The sequence below is a fragment of the Protopterus annectens genome, chromosome 13.part0 (assembly GCF_019279795.1).
Source record: "Protopterus annectens isolate FY-2018-M chromosome 13.part0, PAN1.0, whole genome shotgun sequence".
Taxonomy (NCBI): Eukaryota; Metazoa; Chordata; order Ceratodontiformes; family Protopteridae; genus Protopterus; species Protopterus annectens.
This window is the reverse complement of record NC_056747.1, coordinates 699,266,025-699,280,962: the sequence shown is the minus strand read 5'-3', so window position 1 is coordinate 699,280,962 and position 14,938 is coordinate 699,266,025. Positions and strand designations below refer to the sequence as shown.

Here is a 14,938-nt window from a genome sequence, read left to right as displayed (position 1 = left end):
CCTTATGCAATTCATATGGAGTTACACATATAGGTAAAATATCTAAAATACGACTGTAAATTCTTTTTTATGAGAACCATTGCTCCTACTATGATTAGAACTGTCTGGTTATCCTTTTTCCACATTGCCCTCATTTCTACCTGCAAATCTTGGTATTTTATGACTTTGTATCTCTCTGTACGTAAGACACTGTAATCACTGAGTGTAGGAATTTCAATGATCAATGCTACTTTTGTTTTTTCATGAACTACTATATCTGGTTTTCTCGCAACTATGTTTTGAACTGCTGGCAATGGATGATCCCATCTGATAAAAACTTTATTATTCTCTATAATGCTTTGTGGCTCATGTTTCCAATACTTCTCAGCTATTTGAATATTGTAATGTTTGCACAATCCCCAATGCAACAGTTTTGCCATGTTATTATATCTTTCAGTATGTAGGCCCTCTGACATTAGTGTATCACACACAGCAACAAGATGCGTGACTGTGTCCAGTTCTGTTTTACAGAACTTGCATTTGCCTGCTTCTCCCACAGATTCAATAGACTTTGTAAACCAACATGTAGGTAGTCCACTATCCTGAGCTATCAATATTAACCTTTCATCTTTTGGTTTAAATTCATCTCCTAAACCATTCCTGTGTCAGATTCTGATCACCATGAGGTTGCTCCAGGAGTTTTCTGTACTTGCAACTACATTTATGCCTTTTCTACATTTCTTGAATTCTCATCTGATCAATCACCTTATCTTCTTTCTTTTGTCTTTTAGCACATTCACTTTACTGTCTAACTTTTGTCTACTTCTGGTCTGATTTCTATTCCCGGTTGACACGAATATGCTTCTGCTAAATTAACCAGACAAGTCATCTTAGACTTGTTCTCATGTTTTAAAACATTCACTATGTTTGGATATGGTGAAGTCAGCAGATATGTATGCAGTCCTACAATTGCAGATCTATAGATGTAATCAATTTCAAGGAAGCCCATTCCTCCTTCAGAATGAGGAATATATCATCTTGGTATATGCTGATTTTTATTAATCATTTGAAAAGCATGAAGCATTTTTCTTGTTTTCCTGACCAACTTATCCAATAACTTTTGGGACCAGTCAATCACCCGAAAACTGGAGTTTAGAACAGGAAGAGCAAACTGGTTTATAATCTGGAATTTGTTCCTACATGTCACGGCTGTTTTCAGTATTAATTATAATCTAAAATATTCCTTACCGAGTTTTGTTCACATTTGTTCGTGTTTTATTGCTGATCCTTCATCAGTTCCCACATATTTATACACTCCTTCCTGCTCAAGTTCCTTTATATCACATTCTTGTCCCAGACTGATATTTATACACTCCCTCCTGCTCAGGTTCCTTTATATCACATTCCTGTCCCAAACTGATATTTATACACTCCCTCCTGCTCAGGTTCCTTTATATCACATTTCTGTCCCAGACTGATATTTATACACTCCCTCCTGCTAAGGTTCCATTATATCACATTCCTGTCCCAGACTGATATTTATACACTCCCTCCTGCTCAGGTTCCTTTATATCACATTTCTGTTCCAGACTGATATTTATACACTCCCTCCTGCTCAGGTTCCTTTATATCACATTTCTGTCCCAGACTGATATTTATACACTCCCTCCTGCTCAGGTTCCTTTATATCACATTTCTGTCCCAGACTGATATTTATACACTCCCTCCTGCTCAGGTTCCTTTATATCACATTCCTGTCCCAGACTGATATTTATACACTCCCTCCTGCTCAGGTTCTTTTATATCACATTCCTGTCCCAGACTGATATTTATACACTCCCTCCTGCTCAGGTTCCTTTATATCACATTCCTGTCCCAGACTGATATTTATACACTCCCTCCTGCTCAGGTTCCTTTATATCACATTCCTGTCCCAGACTGATATTTATACACTCCCTCCTGCTCAGGTTCCTTTATATCACATTCCTGTCCCAAACTGATATGTATACACTCCCTCCTGCTCAGGTTTCTTTATATCACATTCCTGTCCCAAACTGATATTTATACACTCCCTCCTGCTCAGGTTCCTTTATATCACATTTCTGTCCCAGACTGATATTTATGCACTCCCTCCTGCTCAGGTTCCTTTATATCACATTTCTGTCCCAGACTGATATTTATACACTCCCTCCTGCTCAGGTTCCTTTATATCACATTTCTGTCCCAGACTGATATTTATACACTCCCTCCTGCTCAGGTTCCTTTATATCACATTCCTGTCCCAGACTGATATTTATACACTCCCTCCTGCTCAGGTTCTTTTATATCACATTCCTGTCCCAGACTGATATTTATACACTCCCTCCTGCTCAGGTTCCTTTATATCACATTCCTGTCCCAGACTGATATTTATACACTCCCTCCTGCTCAGGTTCCTTTATATCACATTCCTGTCCCAGACTGATATTTATACACTCCCTCCTGCTCAGGTTCCTTTATATCACATTCCTGTCCCAAACTGATATTTATACACTCCCTCCTGCTCAGGTTTCTTTATATCACATTCCTGTCCCAAACTGATATTTATACACTCCCTCCTGCTCAGGTTCCTTTATATCACATTCCTGTCCCAGACTGATATTTATACACTCCCTCCTGCTCAGGTTCCTTTATATCACATTCCTGTCCCAGACTGATATTTATACACTCCCTCCTGCTCAGGTTCCTTTATATCACATTCCTGTCCCAGACTGATATTTTCTTGGTGCTTTTGCACATTTATCAAGACCAAATGAAATTGTTATATCATCTTTCAAAATGTTGACAGCTTGCAGCTCCTCATCTGATAAACTATACAATTTTAAGTCATCCAAAAAAAAAAAAGATGGGAAGTCTTTACACTTTTTTGATTTCTGGGAGCCAAATAGTAACCATGATCTAGTCTGTTAAGCAGACAGCTCAATGGGTTAAAGACAATACAAAAAGTGCAGCGGCAACAAAGAGTCACCCTGGAATATCCTCCTTTGAATTTTTATCTCTTGGATAATCATTTGTCCTTTATCATGGCTTAGCTATAAAGTGGCTTGGAACTGTTTCATGGTCACTGTAATGTAATCAGTGTAGGGTGTATCTTATATATTTATAAGCACTTTTTTATCCATGAATGCAGGATGCTGTCAAATGTTTTTTGTAGTCCAGCCATGCCATACGTAGATTCTTCCCCTTTCCACAATTCTCCATTAAGACTTGATTTAACAACAAATGATCCTTTGTTCCATATGACTTTCTTTTGTTACATTTTTGTTCAGTTGTCATGACTGAATTTTCTTCTAAATGACTATAAATTCTGTCAGCATGTATTCCAGTGTATAGTTTATACATTGTCGGAAGGCAAGTTATTGGTCTACAGTTTTTAGGATAGCTTGCAGGTTCACTCTTAAGGGGGAGTATCGTTTCCTGTTGTTAACCAGGCTGGCATTTGTTTGGGACGCACATATAAATAGTTATTACTCATGGCTAAATATTCATGTAAAAATGTTAATACTTTTAACCAAAAGCTAGGTACTTCATCTGGGCTTGTTTATTTCTGTTATATTGCATGAGTTTCTATGAAGAGTCCTCATTACTGTGTTCATTTGTTTTACCAAGCTTCCAACATTTTAGGTCTTACTGACTATTTGTTTTATCAAGCTTCTAACATTTTAGGTCTTACTGACTTTCTGCAGTCTCTTTCATTGATCTTAATATGTCCATCTATATCTGTCAAATCAAGCAACTCTTCCCTTAGATCATTTTCTTCTAAACTGAGGGCACATTCTTTGTTCTCCATTTCCTGTGAGCATTCCACAGAAAGTTCCAGAGCATCTTCCTGTGCCATATTATCCTCAGTTTCATCCTGCTTCATCCACTGCTCTTTCACATGGGAGCTCATTAACCTAACACTCCACAACATTGACTGTGTCAGAGTTGCCACAGTTTCCTGTTCCTTCCCTAGCTGTGCAACTCCAACTGAACTTTTATACTGTTTTCCTACTGAAGGCTCCAAAGTATCTTTGTATGGCAACTGATCGGGTATTTCCCGCTCCACTGGTTTCTCCTTAATTTGGGGATTCATTATTCTATGCCGCTATGGTGTTATCAGAGTTAGATTTTCTACACTAACTCCTTCACTCTGCAGGTACTCCATTACCTCATTTTCTATTTTTTTAACTTCTCAATTACTAATCCTCCTTTCTATTTACAATCTTTGTTTTCTTATTTTTTGTATTGTAAAATTGTCCATATCTGGATGCCTTTACCTGTATTTCTCTTCAAATATTTTGGTGCTCTGAGAAATATTTACTGTGGCAGAAGATATATAATCTCATTTTTGCCATGAAGATTTCACAAATGCATATATGATCCGATGAGTGACCCATGCACCTTACAGCTAATCTATTAAAGTTGTTCAAAAATGCAGTTGTATGCAATTTGGAGGAAGAAGCCTAGGTACAAAGTGGATGAGGAGAGAGAGAGAGACAGTGGCCATAACACCTAGGTTAAATCATTCATAGCAACATGAAAAAGTGGATGCCAAGGTCAACAGAATGCTCAGCACATAGGAATGGTCACTTACTCCAGGAGTATCATATTAAGAAGAGAACTATCGAGCTAACAATTGTTTAGGGGAAGGTTACAGTGATTGTGAAAGGAGCAAAACTGATATATTCTAAACAGAGGTTAAGGGTCTTGAGTACCACAAATTATGTGAGGAAATGTTATTTTACAAAATGATGTTGTTGCCATGGAATTATCTTGGGTACTAAAGTGCAAGTCAATCATTGCGACTTAAAAAGGCCTAGAATTGCTGGAAGAGATGAGGCAGAGAAGGGAGCCAGATAAGACTTGGCCACAGTATCTCAGTGAACCAAAGGGACTTACAGTCACTTCCACTAGATATATTTGTACATCTGTGTGCTTGCATGATATCAAAGGAAAGATCGGTAAGTTTTCATCCTGTCATGTCCAACTCTTCCTCAGTGTACAAGGGCTTCTTACATGTGAAGTAATATTGTAAACTTCAGCGGGCAAGGTGAATGTGTCTACTGTTCCATGGCTCTACTTTGTATAAAATCTCCCATAGATCTGCAACAGCTGATAAAAAGTATTCAAAATACTGGTGTAGAACATGTAGGTTCTGTGTACATTTATTATGAACCATCCCAGCCAGTTAGTACTAGTGCTCAAAGTTACCTTCCCTTACGATGCTCATGATGCTCTCTATGGTCCCAAACTCTACCGTTATCAGGTTTTCCACATAGAACCCTCTGGTCTTGCTCCAGCGAAGGGGAAGAGAGTCAGCCAACTTGGAGTTCAGCAAGTCCCTCACCTGAAAATGAGACCAAATTTTCCTGAAATAGTTTATTTCATAAGTTCTGAAGACTAACAAGAAGCCTGCATTTTCATTCACAGAAGGCTGAGTTAATACTAAAGCAAAAATCTTTTGTTCACCTTCAGAATGTAGAGACAGCAGAAAATAATGTACTAAGTCTTGTTATCCTACAACTGCTTTTTACATAAATATAATTAGTTTGTGGTGCATTGTGTTATTCAGAGCAATGCTGACCAATGTCATGCTAAGAAGGAAGCAGGATTCCATTGTTCTTATGTGACTTGTACCAGAGCTGGAGTCTGGAATTCACAGGCTCCTTATATTGTTAGAGCATTATTTCACATTTCCATCTGTTTGCCACAACAGACTAGCAGACACTAACTTGCTTTACTAGACAAAGGCATCACTCACAACCTTCCATCTCCAAAATGTGGAACATTACCTCTCATAATGTGGACCGAATGAGCAAAATGGGGAACACTTACTAACAGCTTACTAATAATTTCAACTAGGATGCTCACAAATAGTTAAAATGTGTTACTTTATACTTATAAAAAATATTTTGATGAATTGGCATAACTCTGTATCATGGATTTCAGTTAAAAATCACTAACACTGAATGTGTGACAGAGCCTTTCAAAGTGGAAGTGTGAGGAAAATGGACTTTTAAAGATTCAAAATGAAGAATGTTCCTTGGGCGATGTTGTAGTGTACTGGCTCACCTTCAGTTTCACCCAGGAGTGGGCATGGTCCGGATGATTGACGAGCAAACCTGAATATGAAATGAGGCATGACTGGCATGCCATGCATATCACCCACTGACATCATGCATACAATGATTGTAGATCAGCAGCATTTGCAACAGGTTTGCTAACAGATTCTTACAAGTTCATCAGAATGTTCATAGTCAGAGCTGCTTAACTCAGCTGCTCATCTACATTCATTGTATGCATGATGCTGGGCCTAATATGCATAGCATGCCAATTTCAAAATATACCTTTCCATTTAGGGAAGAATTAATGGTATTGTTTCATGTAGCATTACAGTAGTCTTGCTGGTGATAATGGAAAGCACTGTGCTGGAGTTGGTATATCCAGCTGGTGGAGGGTTCTGGGGGGCACAGCGCCCCCACAAGGGGGTGCAGGGGGCTTGCCCCCTGCAAAAGCAAAGGGAAAAAAAGTAGTTGCGTTAAAATCGCATTAAAATTTTCACACTTTTGACTTCTTTTCTGGCTTATCCAATTCCGCATGCATGGGCTTCTTCAGCAGGATGAATATTCATGCAGTTGAAAATCACATCGTGTTGGTTATTCATGAGAATGGCAACATGTCAGCCAGCTGAGGCAGGGTTTGGGCGGAGCTTGCTACTGCACATCTAATGAGCCAGTGCAGTACAATATCACCGTTCCTTGTACTGAGGTACACTTGAGAGATTTCCCTTCTTATATAAAGTTGATTATTTCTAAATATTATTTCTCATTCATTTTCCTTTAGCTTCTTGCATACTATCATCGGTTCTAACCATAATAAATTCTGCTCCAGGCTAGATTCACAACTTATTTCACATGTGCAAGCTACTTTTATGTTTTGGTTAGTCAGTAAAACTTAGGGCATTTTAATAGTCTGCAGTGCTTTTCTAGGATGGGCCTAGTTTTTTCTCCTGAAATTGTTTTTCCACCTACTGTCATTATTGTTGTTGTGCTTTTGTACTGGGAGGCTTTTGAGCTGCCTGACCCTATAACTGGTCCTAGAAGCTCCTCTCCAGTCTTTTCTCCTCTGCTTGTCTTACTGGTTATTGACAAAGGAAACTGGGAAGACCCCTGTTAGACTGCTATTGTACTTTGAAATTGCCTTAAAGTGTGTGTGCTCCTCACTGCTGGCTTGCCTGCCTTTGAATCACCTTGCAATTACTTGTAGCTGGTTGTTAAACCTGTTTTTGGTACCTTTTCACTTGTGGATAACTAAAGTGTGTTTTTACATTAAGAGACTGCAATTGTAGTGTCAGTATAGCGGTGGTGGTGCTGCGGTAGCGTTGTCACCTCACAGTTAGACGTTGCCCGTTCGATTCTCAGTTAGAGCGTCTTCTGTGTGGCGACATGCATGAATGGGCGTTCCTTCATTGAAGGTTGTGCGTTAGGCCTGGAAAGCCAGAATGTAAAACTCTACTGCCAATCATTAGCGGACCGGAGTTCCGCTGTGGTGACCCCTAACCGGGAAAAGCCGAAAGACACAAACAAACTTTAACTGCAGTGGTGGTGCTGTGGTAGCGTTGTCGCCTCATAGCAAGATGTTGTCCCGTTCAATTCTCAACTAGAGCGTCTTCTGTGTGGAGGCATACGTGAATAGGGCGTGCCTTCGTTGAAGGTTGTGCATCAGGGCTGGTAACCCGGTATGTAAAAATCCACTACCAATCATTAGCGGACCGGAGTTCCGCTGTGGTGACCCCTAACCGGGAAAAGCCGAAAGACACAAACAAAGACTGCAATTGTAGTGTCAGTATAAAGGCAGCCTGGTCTAACTGAGTTGGAAAACGCACAGAGACTTAAAGTGAGAATTATTTGTTCTAGCTAGTTATTTCATTTGTTTCCAATACCTTTTCACTTTTTGACTAACTAAAGTGTGTTTTTACATTAAGAAGGCTGGGACTGCAATTCTGTTGGGAGTAGAAAGGTAGCCTGGTCTGCCTGAGTTTGAAAATACACAAGGAAAGTGACAATCACTTGTAGCTAGTTGGTACCTTTTCACTTTCGGCTAACCAAAGAGTGTTTTTACATTAAAAAGACTGGGACTGATTTTCTAGTGGCAGTAGTAAAGTAGTCTGGTCAGTCTGAGTTGGGAAACACACAGGGAGGCTAAAAGTGAGATTGTTTCATCAACCAAAGGGCTTTTTAGGGACTTAGTTGAGTGTTAATCTGCACTTGAGAGTTACTTTTGCTGTATGTTTACATTAAGAAGTTCCTGGATCATCCATCTTATGACAGAAAGTGTTTACCTGGTCACTCTGAGCTGAGAAGCACTCCAGAAAGCTCAAAGTATAGCCATTTGTTGCCCAGGGGACACCGGAGATATCTTTCAGAGTTTTTTTCTGTGTGCTATAAATCAGGCACTTTTTCATAGAGCTGTTCACCACTCAGTGGTGGTTAGCAGTACCCTGTATAGTAGCAAACCTATAAAGTTAGTACTTAGGAATTTAACCAGTAACACAGAAAGGCTTTGTGTGGAGCTAAGCTTAGGGCAGCTAGTTAGAGCATCAAACAGCACTTAGATCATAGCACTTTCTAACATCTAGCCTTCAGCCTAAACACCACTCAGGTGACCCCTGTAAAACCAAGACACTAAACCATAATATCACAACCCTATTACAGGTCCTAACAACATGGGTTTGCAATTTCCTAACGTCTGTGGCCAGCTTAGTAGATAAGGGCATCCTGAGACAATATAGCAGTATGCAAGAGATATACATAACTTCCTCTGAGGCAAAAATCTCACCTACAAACAAAGTTCTCATGAACGGATCTATGTCAAAAGATCAGACTGACAAATTGTTGAAACACATGGTGGAGACCATATGATACACAATTCAATACATAAAAAAAAATTCAAAGCCAAACACCTGCATACAACAAAAACAATACTTTTATGGGGAGGCGCAAGCCCACACCCCCACACCTCCCTGACAATTATATATATACCAACTCTGAGACTGCATTACAATGGGGAAAAGGGCAAATTTCCTGATCCCTACGTAACGCAATCTCAGTCAGAATGGTTTGATGGAATGAATTGACAATCATATAGTCTCGATCATATGGGTTTCAATGATTTGTCCGTTTCATCTTTTGACAGAGACCTATCAAGAACAGTCATGCCATAGCCTTCACAAATACCACTCACCACACACACAGACCTTCTTATGCTGAGGCACTTAAAAAGAAACCCCCACAAACCTCAAAGACCTCCTAAGCCATCAGACTGCAACACCTACCTTCAGCAATCACTAAAGCACACACCAGTAGCAACACATATCACCACACATAAGTCTACACTCAACGATCCCCCGAAGAACAAAGCCCCTAAGGCAAGCAAACACTTTACCTAGTACTCTTGTCATAAAGGATTCTATTGTATGTTACACAGATACTCCTCTCACCAGGATGACCAAGGAAAATATAATGGTTAGTTGCCTATCTGGAGCTAGGATCTGCAATATCACACACTCAAGTCACTGCACCACAAGTACCATTAAAATTCTATCATAGTCCATGTGGGTGTAAGTGACCTAAGACATACTTCACTAGACTATATGAAAAAAGACATTATGGATCTCTCTGAATATGTGTCACAGACAGGTACATGCCTTGCATTGAACAGCATTCTACCTTCACCAAGGATGATGCCACAGTATGAAGAGAAAATGATTGATTTTAATAATTGGGTTAGTTTATGGTGATTCCAATATCTCTCAGCATGGAAGGACATGGTTAACAGACCATTTTGCTTTGCAAGAATAGTCTGCACCTGTCCCATGGGGTTTTAGATAGTGGTTAAAACTTTATCCTTCCCCTTACAGCCTTTTTAGACAATATCAGAATGACAAAATAGAAAAAAAATCTCAAAGCAACATTAAAGTGTTACTGCTCAATGCTAGGAGCCTAAACAAGAAACTCCACACCCTACAAGACCTCCTCACTCTGGAGAATGTAGGCATCTGTGCTGTTACCAAGACTCGATTTAAACCCACAAAAAGTACTCCACAGTGGCAGACTACAGTGTCTTCCACACATTTAGACCAAGAGCAGTACATACAGGGGCTAAATGTGGAGGTGCCTCAATCTACTTTAGCAGCAAATACAACTCTAGGTTGGTTAAACAAGATGATGCCCTGGAAGTGACAAAATTCATGGCTCCCCCAAACCCCGAGAACACAGCTACCTATGCAGAATTATTTACAGAAACCCTCTAAAAACATAAAAATGGATTCACTGAGGCTGCCATACCTACCAGGAGTAAGCCCAGCTCTACCACCAAAAACAAACCATACTGGTGCAATCCTTACCTTGACAGGCTATATAACAAAAGGAAAAAAGTAATGGTGAAAATGAGAAAGAGCAAATCTCATAGAGATAAGAGCTCTGTGATTCACCTGAACAGAAAACTAAGGGTCTAATAAAGTTCAACAAGGTCAATTATGAGATCAGGATAGCCTCACAGGTTAAGGACAATCATAAGACCTATTTCAGGTATGTCAGAAACCTTAAAGGTAATGCTCAGCAGTGTGTAGAACTGGTAGTAACTGGCATAACCTCCACTGACCAGGGTGACATAGCAAATGTACTGGCTGATAAATTTAGTTCCAACTTCACCTCCCACCCCCCCAACTACCCCTTGTGAAATCCCTTCTAGAATCTCCCCACCAAGTATCAACAGGGAACAGCTCCTGAAGGTGCTTGCTAAGGCCAAAAACACTGCTTCAATGGGACCTGAAAATAATCTCAACTGTCTCCTTAATAGCTTAAAACATGACCTAGCAGGACCACTTGAGGCACAATTTAACTACAGCCTCAAAACAGATTATATGCTAGGTGAATGGAAGACCGAAATGATCACCATAATGGTAGACCATCAACCGACTCCATGAACTACAGACTCATCAGTCTGACAAGTCTAATATGCAAAGCCATGGAACTAATTATCATGGAAAAGATCAACAAGGACATTGGCAATCTACAGATATTGGACCCATCACTGTTTGGCTTTGTTAAAGGAAGGTCTTGCCTACTTAATCTGGTAGACTTCATTGAGGGGTTCACCATGGTTATAGATGAGAGGAAAATGGTGCATAACGTCTACCTTGATCTGGCCAAGGCATTTGATACAATACCCCTGTCAGGTATTGTTGACAAACTCTCAGAGCTAGGCATTAAACCCTACATAACTCACTGGGTTGCCAGCTGGCTCACAGATAGGACCCAAGAAGTCAGGATCACTGAGACCACCTGCACCAACAGACAGGTCACCAGTGGAGTATCCCAGGTTTCCATGTTAGGCTTGCTCCTGTTTCACACCTACATCTTGGAATTCAAGGCTAATGTCAAAAGCCTGTGGCTCAGAAAGTTTGCAGATGACTACTAATTGGGAGCTATCAGATTCCACCATGACATCAACATCCTACAAGATTGTCTAACACAAATAAATGACTGGTGCAAATGCCAAGGATTAAAATTCAATGCAAAGAAATGCATTATAGTGCCCTTTGGGAAATCATCCGCCCAAGCTAATTACTTCATCGATAAAACACCACTAAGAGTTGAACCAATAGTTAGGGATCTGGGAACATATATAGAAAGCAATCTGACATTTGACCAATGCACAGCCAAGACAGCAAGAAAATCATTCTATGTCATCCAACTGATAAGCAAAGGTATGGCATCCAGGTCCAAGGAAGTTACAGTACCACTCTACTCAGCCATTATCCAACTCATCATTGAGTACAGCGCCCCCTTTGACATGTACCTAACCAGGCACTTGCACCAGTTGGAACTCCCTCAAAGATTCCTCACCAGGAGAATCCAGGGTATGAATACCCTGTTTGACACAGATCGCTTAAGGTCCTTTATCTGTACTCAGTCTCCTAAAGGTTACTGAGAGGTGATCTAACCCTACAATATAAGGCAACCTCAGATCCAGCTCTGATGGATCACTTTCACATCTGCAAAACAGCACAAGAAACATTAGATCCAAGGACCTGAACTTTGACTGCGACATAAACAGAACATGCTGGAGGAGCCAGTATGCCTCAAAGCAGAGTTCATCCTTGATCACTGGATGACAAATTGTAAATTTGCCCCCTGTCTAGTCCCCATGTTTCAGATGGACAGAGGTTAACAGTAAGTAACTTAATTCCCAACTAACATACCTCCACATAACCCTTAGCCACCTCTTCACTAACATACCCTCACCATATAGGCATCCAAAGAACTCAGGGACAAAACTGGGTTGGGTTGCATGGCTAGGCTTGTAATGACCCTGGTGGTCCTTACCTTAGTAGAAACCTATGAACCTATGAACCTATAAAATTTGTGGGACAAGAGATCCAGTAGGAAACACAGTGAAAATATTTATGGAACATTCACCCTCATTTATAAGCATAAAATAGCCAGTAAAATTCTGATTTCTTTTTTAAAAAGCAAAACATAGGTCAAGCTCTAATTAATAATGTAAAGGATTAAATCACCAAGAAAGATATACCTTTAATTCCCCCATTTGGCTTTCAGTTAAACATAAACAGCTTACAGCAAGATACCTCTCTATGGTTTTACTTTATAACATTATTTCACCATAGTGTCGACGTGCTTAACACCGAGATGAAAACATCTATTGTTTAGGACGAATTTCTTCTCTGGGAAACTAGCCACTTAGCCTCCACAAAAAAAAAAACTAAAGAAATGAAACTCACCAAAGTGGGAGGCTTTGCCCCCCTACTTAAATATTCCAACTCTGAGATAGCACAACAGTGGAGAAAAGGGCAAAGGTCATCAGTGGTGGCCAAGTGGTTAGTTTCCCAGAGGCAAAATTCATTGTTCTAAACATTAGATGTTGCTGTCTCGGTGTTAAGCGAGTCATTGCTATGGTAAGACGATTTTATAAAGGGGAACCCCTCTTTATACCTTCCTTCCTACTTAAAAAAAAGAATTCTAAAAAAAGGACATGATCTTTTTAGAAATATGAAACCATTTGGCCCTGTAAATAACGTTCAGCTTTATCTATTCTACCCATTAACAGACAGACATTCCTCTCATATTCAGTTTCTCACTTCTGAAGTCATCTCATCAGGGGTCAAATACACAACTGTTTTGCTGCTTCCTAATGTTCCCAATCCTAATAACCCACCCTGTAGCATACCTCTCAATTGTTCAGGTTTTTGCAAAATGTCCAGATTTTTATCTCATATTTTTGGTCTGTTCCTCATAAAATTTGTGTTTTTTTTCTGGCAACTCACTAAGAATTGAAGTCACTAAATAATGACATACATTTGAGTTTCAAATTTCAGATCTTTCAGATAATACATGCCAACACAAATCCTATTATTTTATCAACTTTCTAAGTTTATAAGAGCAATATTTAACATCTGTTCCTTTTTTGGGGGCCTTTGTCCCCCCATTATTTTAGGCTTTGTCCAGATTTCTTGTGCTAAGAGGTTGAGAGGTATGCCCTGTAGCCAACTAATGTCAATGCAAAACTTTTTTAGAAAAAAAAGGTTTTGAGCAAGCCCTGACATTCTTCCACAAAGAATTAAATCTGTCAGCAATGTAGGCATGCCTCTCAACTTCTTAGTGCAAGAAATATGGACAATGCCATAAATAAAAGTGGGACAAAAGCCCAAAAATAGGGATGATTTTTAAATATTGTTCTTACAAACTTAGAAAGTTACCAGAATAACAGGTTTTACATTAGGGTGAATTTTCTGAAGTGTATGAAGTCTGAAACTCAAATGTCTGTCAATATTTTCTAACTTTAGTCTTAATGATTTGCCACTAATTTTCCAGGAAACCACAATTTTATGAAAAATGGACCAAAAATTATGATGCAAACATCTGGATATTCTGCAAAAATCTGTACTGTTGAGAGGTATGAATGTAGGACATACACATAAAAATCTTCATTTGGAATTCAACATAGCCAGATACTGGTTTTACAAAAATAAACTCACAGTAAATACCCAAAAAACTATTTCTTGGTATACAGCAAGAACTAAAAGGTGGTACCAATATTCAAATATTCAAACCTGCCAACTATCCAGCTCACTTGATCTTTGAGCACCAGTGTCCCAGACTTTTAGTATATCCTCTCTCTGACATTTAAATGGCATAAAGTTTGTAGACACTCACTTCTACCTGAGAAGTGCTACCCTATTAATGTTTGGACCAGAAGAACCACTGGAATCAGCTTATATACTTGTAAATTAGAATACACTCATCTAGTGTTTTCCCTCAGTTTAACATCTGATACTCATATCCTCTAAAGTGCAGCAAACTTTCTCTCTCTAGCCATATAGATCATCACCTGGTATCATTTGAGAAAGTAGGATGCATTCTTATTTTTATTAATATTCAAGCTTCTTCATATGGATTAGATTCCTCCCCAAGCATATAAAGTAGAAACAGATCCTTCAATTACCTTTCAAGATCATAAATGCAGGCAGCCATTACAGTGAAGAGACCCAACTTCAGTTTACTCGTAGGTGGCAAAGACTGCTCCTAAACTACATTGGCCAGCTGGAACCAGCTTCCTGCTGCCATAATGAGTAAGTCAAACTAGCCTTTATTTCATATAAAATGTCTCAATAATCTAATTCAAAGAATGCAAATGTAGTTGCTACATGGACAATGAATAACTCACTAAGTGCTGTAATCCTATAATTTTGTTAGCTGCTACCCTCTCCAGTTTTGAATATCTATTATCCATAATTATTTTATGTACTTTGTGTTATGCTCTTAACTAGATTATCTTGACCCGTGTACTTAAACTTTTGTTAAAATGTAACTGTTTTGGTTAGACTGTTTGAAGTTATGCTTTGTCTTCATTTGTC

The 14,938-nt window shown here is 39.3% G+C and overlaps 1 protein-coding gene across 8 annotated transcripts in view; it reads right to left on the bottom strand.

Annotated features, from left to right (window-relative positions):
• KIF12 (kinesin family member 12) overlaps window positions 1-14,938 on the bottom strand; it is a 521,732-nt gene that overhangs the window by 290,881 nt on the left and 215,913 nt on the right. For all 8 annotated transcript variants that reach the window (XM_044054389.1, XM_044054390.1, XM_044054391.1 and 5 more), the window contains one exon: window positions 5,212-5,347. In XM_044054389.1, coding sequence (XP_043910324.1) covers window positions 5,212-5,347 — 136 coding nt within the window. The remainder of the gene's footprint in view (window positions 1-5,211; window positions 5,348-14,938) is intronic.